Source organism: Strigops habroptila, chromosome 8 (genome assembly GCF_004027225.2).
Source record: "Strigops habroptila isolate Jane chromosome 8, bStrHab1.2.pri, whole genome shotgun sequence".
Taxonomy (NCBI): domain Eukaryota; kingdom Metazoa; phylum Chordata; class Aves; order Psittaciformes; family Psittacidae; genus Strigops; species Strigops habroptila.
This window is the reverse complement of record NC_044284.2, coordinates 15,191,175-15,218,436: the sequence shown is the minus strand read 5'-3', so window position 1 is coordinate 15,218,436 and position 27,262 is coordinate 15,191,175. Positions and strand designations below refer to the sequence as shown.

The 27,262-nt window shown below is 38.9% G+C and overlaps 1 protein-coding gene across 5 annotated transcripts in view; it reads left to right on the top strand.

Annotated features, from left to right (window-relative positions):
- Positions 1-27,262, top strand: part of CRB1 (crumbs cell polarity complex component 1) — a 104,769-nt gene that overhangs the window by 53,698 nt on the left and 23,809 nt on the right. For all 5 annotated transcript variants that reach the window (XM_030494807.1, XM_030494806.1, XM_030494804.1 and 2 more), the window contains 5 exons: positions 13,320-14,273; positions 18,736-19,286; positions 19,668-19,833; positions 22,574-23,480; positions 25,050-25,178. In XM_030494807.1, the coding sequence (XP_030350667.1) occupies positions 13,320-14,273; positions 18,736-19,286; positions 19,668-19,833; positions 22,574-23,480; positions 25,050-25,178 (2,707 nt within the window). The remainder of the gene's footprint in view (positions 1-13,319; positions 14,274-18,735; positions 19,287-19,667; positions 19,834-22,573; positions 23,481-25,049; positions 25,179-27,262) is intronic.

Below are 27,262 nucleotides of genomic sequence, written 5' to 3'. Positions count from 1 at the left end.
AAAGAGTAATTTGATGATCCAGATAAAGGCTATTCCTAGTGAAAAATCTGTTAGCACCTTGGAGGCTTGACTTTAACAGGAGAAGAATAACATCATTTTCCAATCCAAAGTATTGGGTTTTACTGACTATGCCAGTGGTCCTGCTGATGGAGTTACTGGAGTGAAAGGAAGCAGAGGAATTCCTATCCTGTTAAAGGCTGAGCACCCACAGTGAATTTTGCACCCTTGCTTAACAAAAAATGTTTGACCAAACATTGTGCAAAATATTCATATTTTCCTCTTGATCCTTAAAATACCAGCAAAGGAACTATTGTAGACCCTTACATAAGGTTCCCATAATGCCAGTGGCATAAATGAAATCAGTTTTTAAAGCATAAAAAGCACCTCGTCTAGGCTCAGAAATGTCAGTAGTAATTACAAACTTTGTTTTCAAGTATAATCAATTCTTTATTTATGGTGTGAAATGTTTTTTGCCCTTTTGAACTTTTGCTATTCTAAGCCAAGCAATATTGTTGGCATGTTCCTTTAAAAATAATTGCTTCTGGACTGAGAAATTGAATGTCAAGTTCCAACTTGATATAAATTAAATGGGTAACATTAATAGTCTGGGCTGTGGTAGAAGTGAGTGTTTCGATTCTGGGTTTGACTTCAGGACATGACCTCTTGATCACACAGGTCAGCACAGATGGGAAATATTGAAGAGGTACCCCAGGTTGACATAGGGAAGAAAGTACTGATGTATCACAAACTGTCTGATCCATTAAAAAGAAGCAATGTCAGACTCCACAGAGAATAAAGCTTAGTTGTCATAGGCTATTATGCTCTTCAAAAAGAAAAAAAAGGAGTGAAAGGAAAATCGTAATCATGGAAATCCTCAGGGCTGTCATGTACACATAATCTTCTAAACCTTCCTGAATTAACACTGCCAAGCCTATGTACAGGAGGAACAGAGTAAAGAATCCAAATATTCTTAACTTTTATAGTACAAATGTGCCTCAGATTTCCCACCTTCACCCGTTATAAAGGATATTTAACATAACAGCATCTTATATTTAAAAGCAGGGTATCTGTACAGCTGAGCCTCACACTTAAGTGATCAGGTCTTAAGAAGAATTGCATGCATGAGAGCAATCATGTTTGCAATCAGGCAATACATAGTTCTTCAAGGGGAAGGAACAGGTGAATTGGGGAGAAGTTTAAATGTGGGGTTTTTTTCTTTGAAATGTTATCACCTGCCTTTACAATTTACTTTAATTTCAACTTCTCAGCAATCCCAGCTCTCAGCTTCTTCTCAGATTTTTCAAACCCTTAATCATCTTCATGGCCCTGTGTTGGACCTGCTCCAGTACGTTCACTTCTTTCTTGCACCTGAGGAGCCCAGACCTGATCCTGACGTGGTCTTACCATGCTGAGTAGAGGTGAAGAGTCACCTCCCTCGACTTCCTAGCAACACACTTCCTAACATAGCCCAGGATGCTGTTGGCCCTCTTTGCTGCAAAGGGCACACCGATAGCTCATGTCCAACTTGTTCACCATCATGGCAAAGCTAGTTTCCAGCCGTCTGGCCCCCAGTGCATACTGGTGGATGGGGTTATTTGTCCTCAGGTACAGAGATTTGCAAATCCCCTTGCAGAACTTCATGAGATCCATGAAGATTGCCTATGCCTCCAGCCTGTTGAGGTCCCTCTGGCAGCTTACCAATTATGTATACACAAACGTATACATGTATATAATTCCAATTTTAATTGTTGATAAATAAAAAAAATCACTTTCATGCCTTTGTTGTATTGGACTCAGTTTTCTAGTTCATTGGCAATTAATTATCACTGATGAGTCCCAGGTCTAAGGTCTCCTCAAGGACATAAGGAGTATGTTTGGACACTGAGTAATAGAAATAAGCTGGTAAAGCGAGCACCAAAATAAATTTTATGTGATATACTACATAAAAGCTCTTACATGAATTATTCCCTGTAGCATCTAGCTCTTAATTATTCAGTGTTCGCTAATAGGAGGAAAAGTGATAAAGCCTCGTATTTTTATGTCTGCTCATTTGCACCGTTTGAAATAAACTCTGAGTGACTATAATAAGGCAGAATCTGCTTCTGTTTAGGTAGCTGGACTGATTTTTTCAGGTGCAAGGAGAATTTCAAAGTTAAGCTAACCTTTTACTGATCACCCGAGTGCTGATCCCTTAAAAAAAGTAAAAAAAAATTGAATTAACTTAGAAAAGGACTTCTGCTGATTGTGTAAGGAGAATCAGATTAAGGAAAGCACACTCTTTCCCTGGCTGACAATGAACTTTGCACTTTCAATAAACAGTCTCAGAGAGAAGAAAAAAAGCCTAGTATAGACAGCTAATTTATGCTAGTAATGAACTGCTAGAAATAGATTTGGTGGATCTGATTCAGATTGCCCTCCCACCACTGTAATTCTTTGAGTCTGGCAGTGTTAACAACACGACACTATTACAGAAAATCATAATGATCAATACAATTATGGCTGTAGTCAGTCCTATAGGCACTATTTTATCTTAACAAAGAGTGTTCAGAATCTGTTATTAGGCCTTTTTGTGGGGCCAGAACAACATGATAAATCACTACCTATAGTAATAAATAAACTATTTAAATGCTGTACTGTGAACATGTCTCCAGAGCTACAGAAGTTAACTGCAACACATAAAGACATACAAAAACTAGATTTAATCTAGCTATCTAGCTAAAACACATACCCATAGAATGACCCAGGAAATCCCCCAATAAAACATTCAGCCGACCATGGCAAGCACACACAATCTCAGCTGAAGTCCATGCTATCCCATTGCCACTGGCATTGTTACGTGACCTAGCCAAAGTGAAACTAGGTTGGGTCTCACGCTTCCCAGCTTCAAGATGCATTAAACATATGACACCTTGGGTAAACAAAGACGTTGTTTAGGTGAGTTTTCACACTGCAAAAGAACTTACATTGCAGGGAATGAGAGAAATGAACAATGCTGCTGAAGTGAAAAGAGATAAGATCTTCTGCCATTCCCATTGATAAAGAACTGGACTGAAGGATCACAGTCCAAAATCTAAGGCCTTTTGCAGCTACATCTGCTCTATAGCAAGTCACGGCTATTTACACATGAAAGAAAACATACATCAGGTAGAGTAATTGCCTTAAAAAAATATTGTAGAAGTGAATAGTTCAGGGTTAAAGACTTTTTTTTCCCCTGTATTTAAAGTGATAATAAATTATACACAAATATATACTGTAGGAATAGAGAGGTGTAATTTTACACAGCATAAATACAGATCATATTCATGCTATTTATACAGCTATGCTATGCACAGCTCAAAATACACGCAGCAAAAACATGTTATGTGTGTTCACACATTCATATGTTATATTTTTCTATTCTCGGGTCTCAATTCTCAGTTAAGCTGTATAAGCCCCATTAAAACTATGATTTTCTAGCCTGCTGGCTTTTTCAGTTTGTTTCAATATAGACTGACAGTGAAGTTATGTAAATACATTCACTTTTGTATGTTGCAGAGATTCACATTTGTTTTAGCAAAATTAGAAAATCTTGCAAATGACTGGAATTTCTCAAAGCGCTTTTTCCAGGGCAGTAGCTGTTTCACACTAGACAGCACAGTGGCTGTGCTTGCCTACCTCAGTTAAAACAAATAGGAAGCAGCCAATAAGAAACACGGTAGAAAATCCCTTTTAGGGGAGACTAGACACAGCATACATTTCTCAATGGATGTGTTCATCAACAGCAAGCACTCTTTTAAAGCCCTGAAGTGTTTGTAGGACTGAAAATTAATTTGTTTTCCAATTCCAAAGTGAGTCATATGCTCCAAACAGATTTTCAAGTCAATGAAACATGACCTTGTATGATCTAATTAAACAACTCAAAGGTATTGGTTGTTTTAAGATCCCTCTGGATATACTTGAGTTCAAATGCACACACATCATCTGAATGTACAAGCTCATAAATCTACAAAAAATGCAAATCAGATCATTAATGCTTTGAATTTGACAGTCTTGCCACAGTTCTCTAAAAGGTAAAACATGAAAAAGTCCTGAATAATATATTTTTTTTTTTTTTATGCTTAAAGAACACAAAAATGTACTGGAAGCAGAACACCAAGTATCTTTCTTTGGCTTTCAAATATCTGGTCCATAATCAGGTATAAAATAACCAAATTCTCTGAAACCAACTATTCCAATTTCTTGTTTGGATGATGTCCCAACCCTTTGAGTGGAGCATTGGAACAGATGATGACCTTTGAAGGTCTCTTTCAATCTATTTTTTTCTATGACTCTATTTTAATTTTCTACATTTTGTGAATTGACTTCTCTGCTCCACCACACAAGACTATCATTATTTAAGTACAAAAAAGTCTATGACCGTTTCTTTTTTCTATTTTTTGCCCCCCCCAGTCTTTCGTCTTTGCCATTGCTCCCGTGGTCTCCTCGCTCCACTTCAATTTTATCTGAGATCTCTGTGTAGACCTTATCCCTGATCTGCAGTCTTTCTGTGTGAGCACCTCTCACATTTCCTGTATAGATTAATGGTCATACACATACATACTCACACCTCTTACTGCCCATAGGTGCCTGTGTGTCTAAGAAGAATGCTGTCTCTAATGCCAACATAAGTATCTTTGGGGGTATCATTGATTCGTATATTTCCATTTCCTTTTTCCTGTTCTCATTATTCTCTATTTGTTCAACTGTTTAATCTCCAAAATCTTCCCTGCTATTTTCCCTTCTTTCTTAATGGTATCCTTCATAAATCACTTTTATCCACTTTAAAGTGACACACCCTGTAATTGTGCTCTCCCGTCTCTCTCCCTTCTTAGCTCATGTCAACAGTGTGGCCATAGCTAAAGATATGTTCATGCAGCCAGAAAATCTACTGAAGAAGGATGCTGCCTGGGAAAACTGGACTGCCACCATTTGACTTTCTTTCTTACCTCCATCAGTCAAAGCAACAGCAGCTGTCTCTTTCACCTATACATAAAGCTGACTCTAGAAGTAGGGAAATGAAAGGAAAATGAGTGCCATGCAGGGACATATTTCTTCACCAAGTTTTTCTTTACTCCAGATTCAGACCCTAATCCTACAATTGGATCCACATGGCTGGCTGTGTTAATCAAAATATGGGACGAAGGTGTAGGCTACAAGCAACAGTTTTGCCGTGCTGCCCTTCTAGGACATGGCCCCTTGCCATTCACAGGCTATATGTGCCTGACCTCTGGCTGTGCCCCTCACACAACTTTGCCTAAGGAGCACTCATGGTCTGCAGAGCAGGCTTGTGAAAAAGGCTGGCTGATCTACCCGGAAGCTGAAGCCAATGCTTAACTCGGTCGGCTGTTTCCAATATTTATAAAATAAAATAAACACACCAGATCTCACTAAACAACTAATCACCTACAGCATGTACATGGGTTTCTTTCTTTTTTTTTTTTAAATGAAAATGATTTTAGGTGTGACAAAACATCTGAAACAAGTGGAAAAACATTTCCAAGTACTTTTGCTCTTAGAAAAAGTTTAATGATTGAAGAGATTAAGGGATTGGGTTTTTTTTACTACTTTAAGAAAAATCCATTTTTTCTGAAAATTCAAACTAGTCTATGAAGCTTCAGGCCAGCAACATTTAAAAAGATTGGGTTACAGCATGCCATTCTGAATGTAGCACATTATGAATTCCATATCCCTCAGCTAGAGTGACATATTTAATGATTAAGCCAAGTCATTCAGCTCTATTTCTATATTCGGTTTTTTTCCTAGCCAGTATTAACTTTATATGTACATTTCAAATGGCAAGAGAGAAAATAACAGAATAGTGAATTTGTCTGCAATAAAGGAATAACTAACAAGGTCTTACAACTTTACAAAATCAGAGTTCTATGTGAAAGGTATCATGTGCAAATTAGCCCAATGTTAGCATATGCTCGTTATAGTACTATTTTAAAGCAACCAATTTTCCATGAGTTCCAGCTCTGCCCTGTATTCTGTCCTTCATTTTACATGAGCTTTTCCAGCTAAGACAGCAACAAAAATTGCCATACTAGATCAGATCACTGGCTACATTAAGTTCAATACCCAATATGACCTGATCCTTTACTGAAATAAAATAGGAGAAAAAATATCCATTTAAATACCCCTCACTTGCTCTACACTGATGTACATATGTAAAATCTCCTTCCTGACCTCCACGACAACTGATTTACACCCAGAAACATGAGTTTTAATTACAATGACATAGAGATGGTCAATTTATTTCCTTGCACTTACTCACTCATGAATGTGCATTTCCTCCTTCCAGCAAAGAGTAATTATCTCTTTGCAATTATCAGCACAGATGTGGCAAACTTAGAATTTTCATGATTGTCTGCTAATACATGGAGTCTTGAAGAATATATGCTCTGCCAGATCTTTCCAATGGCATCAGGATTAATGAGTCCCTTGAAAAAAGTTGTTTCTGCCTGAGATAGGATTTTGTAAACAGACATTTTCAAACTGTAGAGTATAGGTGGAGGAAGCATTATTGCAAACTCTTTGTCTTTGTCTTCCATAAAGCATATCCTAAAGAGTATGCTACAATTTGAGTTTCTCCAAGGTTTAATCCTACTTGCATTTTATACCTATATGTGTGTAGACACATATATGTGGATAGACACATATATGTGCATGTAGAGCTTGACACATCTACAGCTCAGTTGCTGGGAATTATTTTATTCAAGGAAATCACAGAAATATGGAAAAAAAAAGGGAAATGGAAGGGGCAGACGTGCAGGTATCTTTTGAGCCATCTGTATGTCTGAGACAGGAGCAACTGACTCATGTCACACTGCACTTGTGTCTCTAATCTATTTTTAAGGATACAAAATAGACCTTATGGCTCCCAGTGGATATCTTGTGCCAAGGCATTGTTGCCTTACTATCATCAGAAATATTTTCCTGTAGTGTGGATCATCCTTGGTGAGGGTCAAACCCATGACTTCTTCACTTGCTTACTCTGATCTCAGTGAACAGCACTATTCCTGCTAAGGTGTCACCAAGGCTTTGTAAACTGGAACTATTGTACCACCTGATTGCTGGTTATTCCAACCTGAGACCATGGAAACTGAATGAGTCCTTCCAGAATTGAATACAATATTTTCAGTCCATTTCTCCAATTTCTTATGTTCACCTATAAAGGTAGTTTTGTCTTTAACACACTCAAAAATTTCACTTAAGCCTGCTTTATCAGAGAACTTAATAAGTAAACTTTCTATACCATCATGAGCATCTTTCATGAAAACACTGACCTTAGCAAATGCAGGACAATCTCAAACCATAATCAAAAGATCCTCCCAGTTTGACAGGAAACTTCTCACTGTTACTTTCTGGGCAGGATTACACCCATCTGTGGTGGTTCCATGAGCATTTTTCTCCTCGGTCTGTACACAAAAACGGTATTAAAGACAGTTTGAAACCCTTGCTGTGAGTAGAGTAACTACCACCTTCTGTAACCCACTTGTTCTTGACAGGTTTGTTGAAAATACCCACTAGCAGTTCTGACATGGCTTCAGGCAGTTTGCTAAATACCCTGATATGAAGTTCCTCTGTCTCAGTGTCACCAACTCTGTGTTTTCACTGAGCTGTAATAGCGTATGCCTATCCCGACTTGTTGACAGTGTGTATGTTCATAATCTTACCTCAGAACATTTATCAGGGTCATATTGCAAAAGGACTGACAATTACAAAGAACCTCCAACTTTTTCCTGTTATTTTCAAGATAAATGCATATTAAGCTTCAAGCTGTAGCATGAGACTTCTGATAAGCAATACTAATAAAGTACATGCACACCAACTTATCAACATGAACTTTTATTTCATTTAAAGCTTCCTTACTTACCTTTCAAAGAGTCTGGATGACATTCTTACCCCATGGTATTTGAATTTGTTATAGGAAAAATCACTCGATACCTCTGTCAGAGGCTGGAAGGAGAAGCAGTTTTTTGAGCATCACCATAAAAGCGATTGTGAACTGTAGGTTCAATGAATCCAAAATTGTATCCTGTATACAGGTCTTTTGGTGAACCTTGAAAGAAATTTGACACAAGGCCAGGAATTTACATTTAGGGAGAAGAAGGAATTGAAAAACACATTTGCCAAAAATCAACATTTTCTTGGGGACAGGCTGAGAGAGACTACAGGATCCATTGTTGAAATTTTAAAATGGAAAACTGCCAAAGCAAAGATCTGAATCCAGAGTTTGTCATGTGCCGGGTGGATGGTATACATATCAATGCGGGGAAAGACTCTCTTGGTTTATAATTATTTAACTAGTTACACAGATATTGCTGTAGCAATATTTAAAGCAACTCATTATGTAAATAAAATATAATGATTTATTTTCTTTAAAGTCTGCTGCTTAAGTTATCACAGAAATAAGTAGTTCAATCTCCTGAACTATATTTTCCTCTCGTTAAATTAGGTCCAAATCAAAATGTCTTGTTCAAGAGCCAAAGAAAAAAGATGTTTTAGTTGGGTTTTTTTCCACCTGTCTTGAGCACACTCAAAAATCTGCAGTCATAGATTTCCAGTAAGTAGAATGAGAGCAGTGGAATACTCAGCAGAAATACTTTCTAAAATAAAGAAACAATATATAATACTAGGTCTTTTCTATCTGCTTATTGAGATGTACAGTTTCTCTGAACGACAGTGACCATGAAAGACTTGATTTGGATTAACAAATCTCTTGAAAATGAAAGAAAATATGGTCTTAAAAAACCCCGGCACCTTCTAAAACACTAAAAAGTGACAAATTAATTTTGAATGGATCCTAAAAATATGTCTGTCTTTGAAGTCTGATCAAAGTTTAGTGTGAGCCCACTTGGAGAGAACATGCTGAAAAAGAATTTAAGTAGAATACATATCTATTGCGTAAGCAGTTTAATGAGTCTTAGTTTAAGCCTTGTTGATCTGGCTTGGGCAAAATACACCATCAGACTACATCAGCAGGTACAGAAGTGGAGCAAGCTAATCCTGGAAAGGAAGCTGTTATACTGAGAACTGTTTTGAATTTTACAGAAACTTACTCTGTGGACTGCTAAAGTGCTAAATGATCTTTTTCTCTGGAAAAAGATGCTTGCAACTAGGATACAGGTTTACGTCATTTTAATGACAATGTTTACAGGTAAATACTTTCTTTTTGTGAAATTATATGTGCATTTAGACTGTACTGAACGTGTAGTATCTATGCAGACTGCTTGTTTGTATTTGCTTAATTTATATAGTGTCAAGGAAGTAGAAAGATAGAAGGCTGTGAACAAATTTCTAACCAAAAATGTGTATCAAAAGTCTAACTTGGGTAATACTTTTAAAATTTTTAATCAAAATGAAAATTAGTGGCATTCGGCAGAATTGAATGAAATTTTTGTCATCCCGCTTCTGCAGGAAACCTTTGCTACTAAATTTGAAACAGATAGTTTAATTAAGAGGCTAACTAGAAAATAGCTACCCTATAATAATAATGTGCAAGTGAAAAAAGTAGACATGAATGGTGTTATAAAACTGAGTCAAAGGAGCCGTTTCATCTTCGTTTTGAATAAAACTTCACAGGAGGAAAAAGTAATCGTTATCTATAAAAATATGATAAATTTTAGGTAGGTGTGTAATATATTTAGAACAGAAAACGTTGAATGGTTTTACTTTATTTTTTACTTTAAAAATACAAATATGTTTAGCTAAGCTAATGTATGTAAGCACTGAAAAGAAAACAGTAGTTCCCCTTGTACTTGCTTTTGGTATGTCTTACATCTTTAGAGATTATTTTTTTAACATTCTAAACTTCTCCTTCAACCTGAGCTACTTGAACTGCTTGTACAGTTCTATAAATATTGGTTAATCCTTTTATCTAGAGTGCTTGTATCCTGAGTGACAGTGGTCTTTGCTTGTACGGTAACTGGCAGATAACAAGCAATATCAATACCGCTTGTAAGAACAGCTGATTTATTTATTCTTGATATGAAAAAACAGCTTATTATTTGTCTTTTGGTGTGACCTATATTTATGTTTGCGCTAATCTTATGAAATTGTAGGCAGATAGATATATGTATATACATGTTTATGTATATATATACAGAACCCCACAAAATAATAATTTTGCAACGTATTATTAATATAATTACTTAAACACATAAGCATTGTATGCCGACACTGAATAACTGAAGTATCTCTATGGTAGTCACTTTGCATTTAATAACAGATTTGTTATTTGTTTTCTATAGGCAAGGAGTACATTTAGAATATGTGTACCTCCTCTTAAAACTCATTTTATTTCTTTGTTAGACATGACACATTTTTTACCAAATGTATTATCTAAATTTAAAGGTAGAAACATATATGATTTCCAAAGAAGTTTAGCATTCTCCTGAAATTATTTCATTAACTTTATGTCTAATTTCATGAAGTAGAAAACAACACAGACACACAGACACAAAACATTATAGTAAAGTTGGTTTCAGTTTATGCATCTGTGTCACCCTTTCCAGAGAGAGTCTTTATTGCAAGGTGTGACTCAGGCCACAAGCTACAAGGCAAAGATGATGCCTTGCAGGTGCCATGGGATAACAGACTAATATACACAGAGTCATCAAGCATTACTGAAAATGCAGCAACTAAGTATCCAGCCATTCACTATGCTGACTTCAACTATGAAAGGTTTTACACGGGCTCCCAGGCTATAAATCCTTAAGCATGCTCTGAGCACTCCATAGCCCTGTGACAAGGCTAAATACATCCCTCATCCTACTGCTTCTATACTGCACTAGTTTCTGTCTCTGACACAAAACCCCAAAGAGATCTGCATTCCTATAGCTCTCACATTAAGAGTGAGTTGTATACAAGACCTATGGAGACATTGTTCTCAATGTCAAAGCACGGAAGGGAGCAACATCAGGCAGATGTACTAAAACATTGACCAAAAACGAAATGGCTCACAGTAACTTCACTTTTCATGTACTAGAATAGCAAAAGCAGGACAAGTCGCTAACACAGAAAATGCCACAAACTGGGCAAAGCAGGCATCATCCTGGCCCCCAGTCAGTAACGGTTTGGGAAGTGCACTTCACTTTCAGAAAGTCAGTCCCAATGAGTCATATTTCTGCCAGATGCCACTACATATTAAGGTATACATAGACAGCTCACATTGCAGTAAGTATGAGCCTGGCTGGAAACCAGAGACAGACTGCTGCTGTAAAACCCTACTGCCAGACCAGGGAGATAGCACTAGCTGCGTTTGATAATCTGAAGCTTCAAGTGGAAACTATATTTTATAATTGAAAACTCACAAGCGAGGAGGATCACTGCAGAGAGAGCCTTTTATATACATGCTATGACCACTTCACTCTAGTTAATCTTCCAAACAAATCTCAACCAATTCTCAGTTCCCTTCTGGCTCTCCTGTAACTTACTTCTCTCCGAGATGGGTCTACTTACAATTGTGATTGAGTAAAGTGGACGGGCAAGGAATTAGCCTAGTAACTACATTTATCTACCATTTGAAGCAATTCATTGTGGCTGAATGCTGCTCTGTAATTTTCAATGAAAAATGCCTGTTTTGCTGTAAAAATGCTCAGTGCAAGTTTGTATATAAAGATAGGTGTGGTGCCTGGTATTTAGCTGCAACTCTGTGCGTCTCAGCATACCTCATTATTTAATTTACAGGCACCAGTTTTGCTGTGGGGACAGGCATATTTATGTCTATTAACTACTTTGTGCTGATGAAACTAGTTTGAAAACTGACTGCAAATTATTTCTTATTTTCTCTAGAAAAACTATGAAGGAAAGTGGAAATATTAGGAGTTGCACTTAGCATGAGTTTTCAAAAAAGTATCTGGATATTTTAACTGCTTCCAAGGAAGATAAGAAACAGATTTTCCCTGATCCATTGCATACATATTGGTCACTTGATTGCTCAAGGGAGAAGTTATTATAATTACCACTTTATAGATGAATAACAGTGCAGAGGGATAAACAGATTAGTTTTACAAGAGGAACAGATTTGTTTTCCTTTGTGAAGTCTGATTCAGTAGACACAATTGGTCACATCTATCGAATTACAGTGAAGTTGGAATGAGGAGCTCTCCTTTTACCCAACATACCAGAAGCCAAGTGTTACACGGAAGAGGAGGAAACATGAGTATGTGTTGCCCATATCTTATAGAGGTATTCACATCAACAAGCTCTGAGATGTTTGAGAAAATATTCCTTTCATCTTTTCTTGCTTTATATTTTGTATCTAGGAAAGGTAAAGAAAGTTCCACTGTAGGTACATGGTACCAGGAGTATTCTGCTGGGACATACGGGTTCAAACCCCTCCAACAGCTTCTCTGAGATCATAGGATCATAGAATAGCTAGGGTTGAAAAGGACCTTAAGATCATCTAGTTCCAACCCCCCTGCCATGGGCAGGGACACCTCGCACTAAACCATGTCACCCAAGACTCCGTCCAACCTGGCCTCGAACACTGCCAGGGATGGAGCATTCACAACTTCCTTGGGCAACCCATTCCAGTGCCTCACCACCCTCAGTGTAAAGAACTTCTTCCTTATATCTAACCTAAACTTCCCCTGTTTAAGTTTGAACCTGTTACCCCTTGTCCTATCGCTACAGTTCCTGATGAATAGTCCCTCCCCAGCATCCTTATAGGCCCCCATCAGATACTGGAAAGCTGCTATGAGGTCTCCATGCAGCCTTCTCTTCTCCAGGCTGAACAGCCCTAACTTTCTCAGCCTGTCTTCATACGGGAGGTGCTCCAGCCCCCTGATCATCCTCGTGGCCCTCCTCTGGACTCGATCCAACAGCTCCATGTCCTTTTTATGTTGAGGACACCAGAACTGTACACCGTACTCCAAGTGAGGTCTCACGAGGACAGAGTAGAAGGGCAGGATCAGCTCCTTGGACCTGCTGGTCACACTTCTTTTGATGCAGCCCAGGATACGGTTGGCTTTCTGGGCTGCAAGCGCACAGTGAAGCTGGCTCATGTTAAGTTTCTCATCAACCAACACCCCCAAGTCCTTCTCCACGGGGCTGCTCTGAATCTCTTCTCCACCCAACCTGTAGCTGTGTTTATACAACACAGCGCACAAAAAAACTATGGCATGTGAATGGTATTTTTATATTTAACATATTTTAGGCTTGTGAGTCAATATTCTATTTATCAAGGCGTTCCCATCTAATTAATGATAATTCAAGAAAACTCATGTTATTAAAAAATATCATTTGGGGCTCCAGTTATCCAACCCAGAATGTCTAATTCCTTGTTTATTCTTCAGGTACTCACTGTGATGAAGACATCAATGAATGTTACATGAACCCTTGCCAAAATGGTGGAATCTGTGAGAATTTTCCTGGGAATTACACTTGCCATTGCCCACCTGCTGACAAAGAAGGGATTTATTATGGAGGCTGGAACTGTACAGAAGTTCTCCATGGCTGTACTGATCAGCAATGCCAAAACAACGGAATATGTATCCCACATTTAAAAAATGACCAACATGGATTCAGCTGCATATGTTCACCTGGGTATACTGGAATACGCTGTGAAACTGTAACCACATTTTCTTTTCAAGGAAACAGTTTCCTTTCGTTGAAGAATCCCCTGAACCCTAAAAAGGAATTTTTCTATAATATAAACCTGAGGTTTCAAACTGTGCAACCTACAGCTTTTCTGTTTTACCGAGGGGAGAAAAGTACATTTGCGAAGCTGGAGTTACTGAATGGCTACTTACACTTATCCGTGCAAGTCAATAACAAGCCACAGGCTCTTTTGCATATTTCACATAATGTCAGTGATGGAGAATGGCATTCAGTAGAGGTAACCTTGGCAAGAGCTGTTACTCTTAATTTGCTTGACAGCTCTTGTGTAGAATCGTGTCTCAATAAAACGTCTGCTGTGATAGATAACGATCACATGATGCTTGCATTTCAGAGCACGTTTTTGGGCGGCTTACCAGTGGGGAACATTAGCGGCAACTCTCTACTTAACATCTATAATATACATTCTGCACCTTCATTTGTAGGCTGTCTTCAGGACATTGAAATAGACTTGAATGTTATTACACCAGAGAATGTATCACCTGAATCATCTTTAAATGTCAGGACAGGATGTGCTAAAAAGGACTGGTGTGAAACCCACCCTTGTCAGAACAGGGGACGCTGTACCAACCTGTGGCTGAGCTATCACTGCGATTGCTACCGACCGTACACAGGGCCAAGCTGCACAACAGGTAAGGGAATGCTGTGGGCATTTGTGTTTTAATGGTTACTGAAAAAAATCATAGAATCATAGAATAGTTAGGGTTGGAAAGGACCTTAAGATCATCTAGTTCCAACCCCCCTGCCATGGGCAGGGACACTCGCACTAAACCATGTCACCCAAGACTCCGTCCAACCTGGCCTTGAACACCGCCAGGGATGAAGCATTCACATCTTCCTTGGGCAACCCATTCCAGTGCCTCACCACCCTCACAGCAAAGAACTTCTTCCTTGTATCTAACCTAAACTTCCCCTGTTTAAGTTTGAACCTGTTACCCCTTGTCCTACCACTACAGTCCCTAACGAAGAGTCCCTCCCCAGCATCCTTATAGGCCCCCATCAGATACTGGAAAGCTGCTATGAGGTCTTCATGCAGCCTTCTCTTCTCCAGGCTGAACAGCCCCAACTCTCTCAGCCTGTCTTCATATGGGAGGTGCTCCAGCCCCCTGATCATCCTCGTGGCCCTCCTCTGGACTCGATCCAACAGCTCCATGTCCTTTTTATGTTGAGGACACCAGAACTGTACACAATACTCCAAGTGAGGTCTCACGAGGGCAGAGTAGAAGGGCAGGATCAGCTCCTTGGACCTGCTGGTCACACTTCTTTTGATGCAGTCCAGGATACGGTTGGCTTTCTGGGCTGCAAGCGCACACTGCCGGCTCATGTTAAGCTTCTCATCAACCAACACCCCCAAGTCCTTCTCCGCAGGGCTGCTCTGAATCTCTTCTCCACCCAACCTGTAGCTGTGCCTGGGATTGCCCTGACCCAGGTGTAGGACCTTGCACTTGGCTTGTTTAAACTTCATAAAGTTGGCATCAGCCCACCTCAGAAGCGTGTCAAGGTCCCTCTAGATGGCATCCCTTCCCTCCAACGTATCAACCAAACAACACTGCTTGGTGTCATCGGCAAACTCGCTGAGGGCGTACTCATTCCCACTGTCCATGTCGCCGACAAAGATGTTGAACAAGACAGGATCATAAACGATCCTGTTTCCCTGGTCATGAAACAGCACAACCCTTAGGATTTCAGGAGCTTGATGTCAGCTGGTAAGCAAGTGCAAGAGGTTAGTAGTAGCACACCTACATTATTTTGTAGTTACTTTTCAGCCTGACAAAAAAATCAGGCTAAACTGGTGGATTCCACTCATTCAGTTTTAAAACCTTCTTAGCATGGCATTAACTCTGGAAAACTGTAGTTCACTATAGGTTATGCACCCCAAGTAAAATTTAGAAAGCAACTAAGTCACTTGGTGTTTAATTCTTACTTTCAAAGCATTCTTTGAAAATTTTATCCTCGAGCTCTCTAGGCTTTTATAAAGAAACTCATTTAAGGCAATGAAAGGCAAGTAAAAGTACTACAAGTTAAAAAAAGACAGATTCCAATTTAAAAAAAATGAACAAGATTATACTATTAACTTAATCTGATGAGCCCAGGGAGAAGGCAGGGCTTCAGAGGCTGGAAACAGGGCCCATTCATCTCTCAGCTGGTCTGAAGACAGCTCTGGACAATCGCTAACAAAGGCAGCCATTACCAGATAGCTGCTTGGTGACCAGAGGAAAACCTGCCCATGTCTCGGTGAACAAAAGAACACATCTCAGCAAACAGCCTCTTTGGCAGTGACAAGAAGAAATATAAAAGCTGCAGATGCCCATAGCATTTTCCCTGCTACAAATGATCTTTCCAAATGCAGGCTGAGGCAGAGTGAAAGGACAACAGGAGGTCCCTGCCCAGTTCCCTGCTATACTGCATCTGTTCTGTGAAACCCTCTGGAGGTGTAAGTACAGCACCCCTAAGGAGCATTTTGGGGTGGACTCTGCAATATTGCCTCAGCATAAGTTTGAGGGATTTCAAACAAGCAGTTTTGTTGAAAAGAATAGTACAGGACTGAATCTTACACACAGCATTCTTGCCTCTGCTTCCCTCTCCGCACCCTTACTAACCATGCACACATGGTTTATCATAACAATGTTTAAGGAAGAAGAAATGCATACATATACACAAATATACATACTTACATATATTTGTGTATATATATTTGCCAAGGGACTGGAAAAAATGAAGTGCAACAGCAGAGCCATGGTCAGATTAGAATGGACAGATCCTAAACTGGTGTAAATCGGCATAGCTGCTCTGCCGCCAGTGAAGCTACATTGATTTACATGAGCTGAATGACTAGCCCCAGGGGTTTATTGAATGCATTGCTGCAGAAAGCTGTAGCTTGAAATGCATTTCAAAATGTTTAAATACAGTTTCATTTTGTAATAGTTATCAATGCTTTTCAATAGTTTTTCTTCTTGGTTTTATTGCAAAATGACAAAGTCTGAGAGGTAATTGTAACAGACTTCTTTGAAGTCTAGCTGTAATTTATCCTAAGATTTGGAAGGCAACTTTGGAGCATAGGACAACATCTGGTAAATATGTTTGCCTCCTTATATGAAGCAAAATTAAAACCAGTCAGGACCAGGAGAGGCTTACACTGGCATTAGAACTGTTCAGAATGATTAGAAAGCATGCATTATTTTTTTTTTCCTGCTGACCACAATATTCTTTTCAAATCATGGCACCATGCCATTTTGATACATAGGTTCTAGCTATGTGCCATACTTAAAAGACTGTGGCAGGTTTCTTAAAAGGTAGAGTGGGGGAAACTTGTGGTAAAGGGTAACATAAGAAATGCTAGTGTCTTTTTGAAGAAAAGTTGCTGCCAAGTATTTAATTGACAAGAGGCAATATTTTCTCTACATATACAAAATAACAAGCAGATGTTGACTCATTTTGATCAACATCCAGATGTTGTGACCCAAGAGGTCATATTGACCAAGGTGATGCTAGCCATCTCATCAAAGAGAAGATAAGAATGATGATGTATATATATATGTGTATTTTTATAAATAGAGAGAAATGTAACAAAGTAATTGTAAACATGGAATACCTTTTTGAAGATTAATGTGTCCTTCTAATACTGCAAATGTGTATTCTTCATTCCAGCGGAAATTTTCTCTTTACACTCATGGAGAAGTGTCTTGGTTTCTAGTACCACCCTACAGAGATGATAAAACTCAGAGAGATTTAATGGCTCAAAACACCTATTTCAACAAATAATTATTTCTACATACCAGAGTTTTAACAAGCAGATGTAGATATATAGGTAGTCTTAGTCATAGAATTCCAATATTTCATATTTAATGTATTTCTGAAATTGTCTGTTTAGGAACAAGTAAGGGATCTATTCCTGTTGCTGAATAATATTACCGTGCCACAGTAGTGTGCAGTGTGGTTATTAAGGGTCTGTTGGGGCTTCACAGTCAGTCCCCTATTTCATTGGGTTTTTTAATGTAGTCATAAAAAAAGCAGCGCTGCAGGCAGAAACTTGGCCTATGAGGTCTTGCTCTAGGAGTTTTACTGCACAAAAGAGAACTGACTCTTTAGTTATGTGAGCATTTAAAAAAAAAGCTTGGTTTATTCTTTCTATGAATTTAATAAATTAAAAATAGCTTTTGAAAGTGTTTAGGCAGGAAGTCTGTAATATTGAGGACAAGATCACGAAACTTAAAGTATAAAAATAGAAACACTTTGTTGTGCTTTAACGAGATGATTCATCAGAATAAAATACGGGTTTGGCTACATATTTTGTATCCTTACAAGTCTGAAAATCATTACTGAAAATAAAGAGCAAGGGAGAGAGACAGATGGTTTTGGTTTAATCATTTTAATTGATAAGCACAAAAAGAAAGAAAAAAAGAAAAGCTTACTTGATCCTGGATCATTTTTCCCCCTTGGCACTACAGCATGATGGGCACTCACAGGACTGAGCAGGATTCACAACTAGATACAAATTGATGTATACAAGCACATGTTGAGGCCCAGCAACAGAAAGTCTGCCAGAGAACTGGGGATCCTATGCAGCACCAAATAGGTGCCCTATTTGGAGGTTTCACACATGACGGGTTTGCTGAGAAGCTTTGGGCTATTTCTATGCTTGGATTCGGTGCAAAAAATAGCACAAAGTTCCAGAATTACATTAACTTCCATGGTCATCAGAGGATCAAAGCAGCTAGGTTCTTCTCAAAATGATCTTTCTAAGGACTAATCCAGGAAACTGTAGAAATCTGTCCTTGTTTAACCATTTGAAAACACAGCATTAAACAGAGCATGATAAAGGGGAAAAATATACCCAATAATGTAACATCTGGTCCTGTACTGGGGCTTAATGCTACAGCCATGGAAGCCAAGAGGAATTTTGAAATAGAAGCTGGATCAATTACAGCTGGATCAAGTCTTTATTCATCCATAAATAACAACACATCTTACTACCATACGTAAATACTATCAAGTAGCTATTTGATCATTGGTTCTCTTGTCATTTAGCCCTAACTATTGTATTTTTCTCTCTTCTCTCTTTTTTTACTCATTTCCCATATCTCTAACCTCAAGAGTACATTCCAGGCCGTTTTGGATCTGAGGACTCTTCAGGCTATGCTGCTTTTTCTGTTGATGCCACTCAGAATGAAAATTTGAACATATCAATGTTTGTCCGAACACGCAAATCTTCTGGCTTGTTACTGGCTTTGAGAAACAGTACTTACCTCTACGTGACAGTCTACTTGGAAGGCGGGAAACTCACAGTGCTAGCTCTAAATTCCATTAAGTTATTAGGGAAACACTCTATGAATGATGGAAACTTTTACTTAGTAACATTAAAAATAGAACCAAATAAGGTGGAATTGTTCCAGTCCTCTCAAAACCTAGGCTTTATTTCTACTCCACTACTAACCATCCAAAGTAAGGATATTCTTTACGTTGGAGGTCTACCCGATAACAAAGAAACTGATGAAAATGGCAGGTATTTCAAAGGCTGCATCCAGGATGTGAGAGTGAATAACCAGCCACTGGAATTCTTCCCCATCACCAATCCACTGAAATCTCCTATCAACCGAACTCTTATCAATGTCACTCAAGGCTGCACTGGTGACAACCTCTGCAAGGTAAGAATTTCATGTTTCAGAGCACTTTCACATGTTTAAAATGGGGGATTCCCTTTAATCTTTTGTACATTCCCATACATTATTTGATGATTATGAAAATATATAAAAATGCTAGAAAGAGCAGATTTTGTTGAGTTATGCTACATATAGTGAATATCAGCAGCAAAATGTATTTGCATAGGGGAGAATGAAAATATTTTAAGGTTGAAATACTGCTTTCACCAATTATTGAACATGCTGTGCTGTCATAGTTCTGGTCTTTGTCACTTTCTGACTGAAATAACCAGAATCCTCTCTTTTGCCAAACAGTCCCCCATCCTCAGAGTTGGGAGTCCACCAGCTTTTATTCACACTTAGGTTGTCTCTTCTCTTTCTCCATAGCCCAACCCTTGCCACAGCGGTGGTGTGTGCTATTCAATCTGGGATGACTTTACTTGCACGTGCCCCCCTAACACAGTGGGGAAGGCATGCGAGGAAGTTAAGTGGTGTGAGCTTGGGTCCTGTCCTCATGAAGCACAATGCCAGCTAGTACACCAAGGATTTGAATGTAAGTACATTTCAGTTATTCCTATAATCTTTGGAGATTAGAAACAATAGAAATTTTCATCAGCATTTCCTTAAAACTCAATATTCACTGCCTTTAAAGTTCTTTCAAATGTTATTTCTGTATTAAAATAATAATTATGTCTATTCTAAGTAACATTAACAGGAAGAGTCTGCCCTACCAAACACAGGAATTTTCAACCAGACCCCCTGACAGAGACACTAATGTTTACAAGACCTTTGCTTTTGACTTACTCAACACAACCTGTTGAGGTTGTACAATAGATGAATATGTTGTGGAAGTGTGAGTGTACCCCTCATTCTTCCACTGTAAAGAGATAAGAGGATATCCAGTGTTGGATTAACCTTAGAATGTTCTCCATCCTTCTGAAAAGATAAGCTACATGACATACATTGCATCATTTGATTTTCTTAAAAGTTAAATATCTTTGAAGGAAGTCACCTTAATACCAGCACTACAGTTATTCAACTAGTAACTTCCTAAGAAGCACCTGCATGCTAAGCAGTCTATTTAAAAATTGATGACAATTAGCTGTCTTAAGAACATTAGCCACCCTGCAGACCTCTTTCCTTTTCCACTTTCCTTCTCCTTCCCACCCTGGAGTGGAATTTAAAAAGCAAGTAAGGATTTTGAAGCAATATTTTTTCTTTTTGCTATCAAAGAAAGCCCTAACGATGCTGTGAAGAAGATAAATACACACACAGTCTGGTGGAAGCTGTTAGAATGGCTGACTCTTAGGAATGAGAAGGTTGGTCAACAAAAGATTTCTATCGTAGGCAATTTGCTGACAGACCAATATGATGCTATTTTTGTTGAGATTGTTAGAATCAGCATTGCAGCACTTGTTAAAATTTATAACTGAAATTAAAATAAATGCACCTTCTCTAATAGACTGTTTTAATGATAACATCAAAATACATTCTCTCATAAACTTTACTATTGCCTATTACAGTAGAATATAAACACGCACAGACCGCAAAGTGAAAAGTATCTGAACCATTTCCTTTTGCTAAAATCAAGGTAATTTACACTGTTAGATAATGTTTCGATTTTTGTGCTGGTTTATGTGGCAATAGTAGGTAGTTTCCCTAATAAATATTCAAAAATAACTGCACTACAGAGCTGTATTTTTAACTAGTTGTTTTCTTAGCTACAGCATAGACTTGTTGTACAACACAGGGTAACGAAAAAACAAGGAGTTTTGCTGGCCAGTGAGTTCTCTGCCAGCCTGCTGTGTTATGCTCTGGGTACCATTTTAAACTAAGGCAGAGAAGAGCTGTTCTTCAGATGCTTGTGGCTCTAGTTGAACCTAGATGGCTATGATTAGCGAGCCCACTAGGAAAACGTGCACCCCAAAAAAAGAGAAAAGGTGAATACAGGAAGTGGATGTGAGGAACAGTAACTAATAGCAAAACTGTATGCTCTGTGTCACAACTGAGAATAAAAGCACATCCAGACAGCTTGCTGTGCTCAGGACTTAGTAATGAGTTATACAGGAGTATTTTGGATTTATGAGCTTGAAATTCTCAGCTTTGTGTGACATTTAAAAGATCAGAACTAATTTTTAAAAGTTCTGACTTTCATTTTTAGTATGGTTTCCTCTGAGAAAACTTTTGCTATGAGAAAGACACACATTTGATGCACCAGGCAGTGTAGTTACACCACTGCTGCCTTAGTATCAGGATATACAGTTAATAATTTCTTACTGGGATTCCCAGGGATTCTTTTCATCCAGATTTACATCTGATCTATCTCTGAGCCCACAGATAGATCAGAAACCCACCTTATCTCAGTGCTAGGATCTCACAAAGCTAGATTTGTCTGAAGAATGGACAGAAGACATTACTTCCTGTCCCTCCTCCCTATCTATAACCCTCATAAAACTCAGAATGTGCAAATTTACAGCCCAATGAGTTAGTGCATTTTAGTAGAAACCATGCTAATGAAAGATGTCAAATACCTTTGTGAAGACATCCATAAAACTGCCACAATGTTACCCATCAATTTTCACTCACAGCAGTGCAAGCTGAGTACTCTGCTGCCCTCCCAGCCCAGCCAGCACGGGCTCAGTGCTGTCAGCAGGGCTGTGGCAGTACGCACGCAGCAGGAGAAGCTGCTTTTCAACATGACAGGCACAACTCTTCTTACATTGATTTTGAAGGGCTTTTTGTCAACTGACTTCAATTAAATTCATCACCAGTGAGAGTAAATTGGGATCTAATCAAACACTTTTTAAAACCTCTTTAATGCTTTATCTAAGAAAAGAGGAATTGAGAACAAAGGTTCACCCCATCCGGATCTGTCATGGGGAATAACTAGCTGTACAAAACTAGAGAACAAACCCAAAATGACAAATATGTATCTTGTTTTGAAATATCCTCTCAGCCTCAGCTGTGAGTTGTATGCAATTATGATCACCTCCTTCTCTTTGTCTAATAAAGAAAAAGAGAGCTAATACTAATGTAGAATTTTATCTTTAGAATATAACTTGAGATGATGCAAAGCAGCACAGTTTTGATGTCAATATAGCTTGTGCTGGCACTGCCCTGTAATTTCTATAGTCATAAGGGGCAGAGAAGTATAACTGAAACACTGGTGGAATTTGATTGTTTTTCAGCAAACCCAAAAGGACTTACATGTCAGGGAACACGGAGCACTGAAGAGATACTGTTCCACATGCATAGGTTTAAATTTGGCCTGGTTTCTAATTATTTTTGCACAGGTCTTGCTAACGCAGTGTTTAGTGGCCGAAGCAGTGCGATATTTTACAGAAGCAACGGGAAAATCAGCAGAGACCTCACCAATATCGTATTTGGCTTTCGAACTAGGGACGCTGACGTGATACTGCTGTATGCAGAGAAGGAGCCAGAGTTTGTCACCATCAGTATCCACAACTCCAAATTACTCTTTCAATTGCAAAGCGGCAACAGCTTTTACAAGCTGACCCTTGCTAGTTCACTCTCTGTGAGTGATGGGAAGTGGCATCAAGTGGTGGTCTCTATGGTAGAGCCCCTGTCCCAGTTCTCTAGATGGCACATTGATATAGATAACAAGAAAGACACTGCAACTAGCACAGCTGCCACAGGAAACCTCAACTTTTTAAAAGAAGAGACAGACATCTATGTGGCTGACAAGGCTTTTGATAGTCTGGATGGCCTGCGAGGATGTATGAGCACCATAGAAATCAGTGGCATTTATCTCTCATACTTCGAAAATGCTGACATCCCTACCAAAAAACCTCAAGAGGAGCAATTTGTCAAAATATCTGCAAATCCTGCTCTTACTGGCTGTTTGCAAGTAGATGTCTGCAGCTCAGATCCCTGTATGCATGAGGGGATATGTGAAGACTTCTATACTTCCTACCGTTGCATATGTTCAAAAGGATGGACTGGCACTCATTGCGAAGTCAACATTGATGAATGCTCTTCAGACCCCTGCATTCATGGAAACTGCACTGACGGGGTGTCCTCGTATGAGTGCAGTTGTGAACCTGGTTACACAGGGGTAAATTGTGAAGAGGACATAGACAACTGCCGTGGCCACCAGTGTGCAAATGGGGCCACTTGCATTGATGGGATTAACAGCTATTCTTGCCTGTGCGCTGGTAACTTCACTGGAAAATTTTGCAGGTACTATAAACAAGGCACATCCGCATGATTTTGTCAGGTCTCTTCTGAAGGGTAATTACATCACTGATGTCTCCATTTTAAACACAGATGTTATGCATCTCTATATATTAATCATGGCTGCAGAATTAATGTATAAAGAGTCTGCAGTACAGAAAGCTGTACAGATCAATTAGGTGTGGACTGAGGCAGTGGAGAGCTGGCAGCTCAGGCAGAGACCGATGAGGCAAGGAGACAACGAACAAGGCACAGCTCTGCTGCCAGCCTGGGTCTTACAAGCTCTCTGATGACAGGATTACAATTCTGCCAGAGCTCAGAGACAGATGGATCACATCTTTTTTAGAAATAAAGATTTTAAGGGTTTTGAATCTCTAAAATTATATTAGAGTAATAGATCTCTAGAACTGTAAGTAGAGAAATTCAGAGTTGGTGGGTAAGAGAAAATAACAATAGAATGGCTTGTAAAGAAGTTATTCTCTCCACCCACTGTATCTTTGCTAGGTGAGTCTTTTCCTCCAAGCTTGCTCTCTCAGCCCAGCAGTGCTGGTGGCTGCAGACACCACACAGCCCACTATTTCCATCACTTCTGAGACTCCTCACATGTCTGTTTCCCAGTCTTCTCAGACACAACTCTGTAAAGGCTGCAGCTCTTCCCTGACCTGCCTCTCCTTTAATTGCCCTTCTCTGCACACCATAAACATCTCCTGTTACTCTCAGAGAAGGAAAAATCCTTCTTCCTCCAGAGGACTCCAACAAACCCAGTCTGATGCAGCTTCAAGGATGCAGACAATTGTCTTCATGCTGCCCAACCACATTCTTTTAGGCTATAATTACACAATTGTCAATTTTTGTTGACTTTTTCTGAGCAGTGAGGACATCCTCCGATTTGAAGATGCCGTTTATTGGCCTGATATGCTCTATCTTGTATGCTAATTCTCTTTTGAAGTACTCTAAGCTGTCCAAGTATCACATAGAGACACGTCAGTAATGTAGTCTACCTATGTGTTATCCTTTTTTTTTTTTCTAAAAAAAGAATCATTAGCTTGCCAGTAAATATTTGGAAAAGGAAACCCAAATTCAGCAAATTAAAGTTAAGCAAAACAGGTTTTGTGAGTCTTAAACCTCAGTTCCTGCTGTCTTTCCTTTGGGCGATACCCCAACCAGTAACAGCATTGCTTCCCTGGTTCAGTTGCTGCCTACCACTAACCTTGAGCATGCCGAGTACCCCAGGTACCAGGAGTGTCAATGCGCACAGATGTGGCATTTTCTTTCCAAGAGGAAACACAAGGAGGCACTGAGTACATGCAGCCCCTGAAACTGGGTGTCCATATACAGGTGAAATGTAATGCCTTTCCCATTGGTATTGAGTAGTATTTGCCAGCGGGAGCACTGCTCCCTCTATTTGGAGACTAACAGAACTAGATTCTGCACTCAAAGAACAAATTTGCAAGGTAGATCTAAATATTTTCCACCAAAGCAGTGGACTAGAATCAAGTGAAAAGCTGAGAGAGCACAAGATATCCAGAAACGAGGAAACTGCAAATAACTGCCATTGCCTTTTTACTTACCTAGATACAGAAGATTACCATACACGGTTTGTGGGAATGAAGAGAGAAACCTCACGTGTTTCAATTATGGCAACTGCACTGATCTCAGCGGCAAGTTGACCTGTGTGTGCCTGCCAGGATTTGCTGGAGAACGGTGAGATGCTCAGCAGATCTCTTTGGAGCAATTCTTCCAAAAGCTGTTCCAGAAGGATCCAGAGGCTAATGGCCATGGAGGTTTTGACCTCCTGCAGAAATATAGACAAAGCAGTTGTTTAAGTTCAGCAGTTCTCCGCTTAAATGACTTTGAGTGCCTGTCTTATTAAAAAAAAGACAAATCAATGCAGCAAGAATCAATCCAATACAGCACCACTAACTGCAGTTACTGATATTATTTCTTAGGCAGCATTTTACAGTTGCTTTTACATGCCTGTTTTTTGGCTTCCATGCCAATTTTGTTTGTATGTGGCAAGCTAGAATGTTTGCATAGGGGGGGACACATAAACACACATATCCTGATCATAGATAAAAATCAGATACAATACACTGACACACGAATATGCAAAGCTGTTTCATTTTCACATGTGTGTGTTGTGAATATATTCTTTCAGAAGGATCGTATGAGATGAAATACCTGGTGGTATTGCAGCTTGTTACTTTCTTACTGAATGCTGAATTATGAAAACAGAATTATTATTTTAAGAATAAATACTTTTTACATGTTACAGATTAGTCTGAAACAGAGGGATCTTCCTCACAGTGAAATTTGTATCTTGTAGTACATTGTCACAATTCACACTTACCATCTGATAATGTTCTACGAACAGCCCTGAAGTAGGGAGGCCTGACAGCCTTGGGGCTTTAGGTGCTGTAGAAACACAGGAAAACATTGCTCCAGTAACAATATAGCCTGAACAGGTAAGGGCACCTTCTTGGATAGTGAGAAAGGAAATACCATATGTGCTCTTAGTGAAATCAGCATTATATCAGAGTATAAGATCCAAAAGTTCAACAGGACCTAGTGATGCTGGCTCTGCAAACACAAAGTTTTCAACAGAAGGTTTTCATTCTCCCCCAAACCCACTGACTTTGTGGAAATGGTACAGTAAGCTATAAAAGATAGATGAAATGAAATTTCCCCCTCAATGCACAGTGTAGTTGGCAGACATGTCAAAATGCATTGCACCATTTAACTCACCACTTTAAAATATTCAAAAAAAGGTGGAAAAATCAAATCAAATAAAATATAAGAAAGTAAAAGCACATTCTTAGACATTTCTTTGGTGTGTATATTTCTTGGGACTACGAGGTAGAAGGAAAGTACTTTGTCCTTCTTCCTTCCTTTGCCAGGCAACTTGCTAACTACAGCTTTGAGAATGAGCCTTCCTTACATCCATCCCACTGGCTGGCAATATTCTCTATTTTATGGATCCCATGATTCTTGTATTGAACGGCAGCTTTATACCGAACATGCTGCACTTTAACTGACTATTGCAGCAAGGCATTCTTCTCCAATGTCTGAAATTGACTATTTGTCCTCTTTTCCTCCAGGCTGTCAAACCATGCACCAGTAGTACTTCTGTGCTTACAGATCATAGTATTTCAAACAAGAAAATTTCACCCCTTCTTTTTTTCAGAACAAATTCAAACATACCAGTTAATAAGAAAACCAAAACCAAAATCCTTTGTATATTTATGTATTAGATCGATAAAGCAGGCATTTTCCTTCAAGACTATTTCATCCCCCAGAAAGCCAGTGATGCACAGTATAGAGAAAACAGTATCTTTCTATGTCAATGAATTGGGATCACAAAAAAAGTCCAATGAACTTCATAATAGGTGGAAAGGAAAATGTGGAAAGGTTACTACTCATACAAAGAGGTATAGAGTTTTTTACACATTGGAAAAGTACTTTAGGTTTTTGAATTATATGAAGATAATTTATCATTGCAGGAAAACTGTTGAAATGTTTTTAGGGTTTAATAAAGAAAATCAGATAAAAGTGTTTAATATAAAGAACTGCTCTTCTCTAATGCAACACTGAAAGTGTATTGCTTGGTTATGAATATGGTTGAACAAAGCAATTCCTTGTAATTCAGAAGGAGAATCTCACACTCTTCCTCAAGAATAAACCTGCTTTTTTATCTGGAAAAATTAGGATTAACTGTCAACGTTATTCGGAAAAAAAGAAGCAGAGAATTAAAAAGGAACATTGTCAGAGCAAAAAATTACTAAACCACT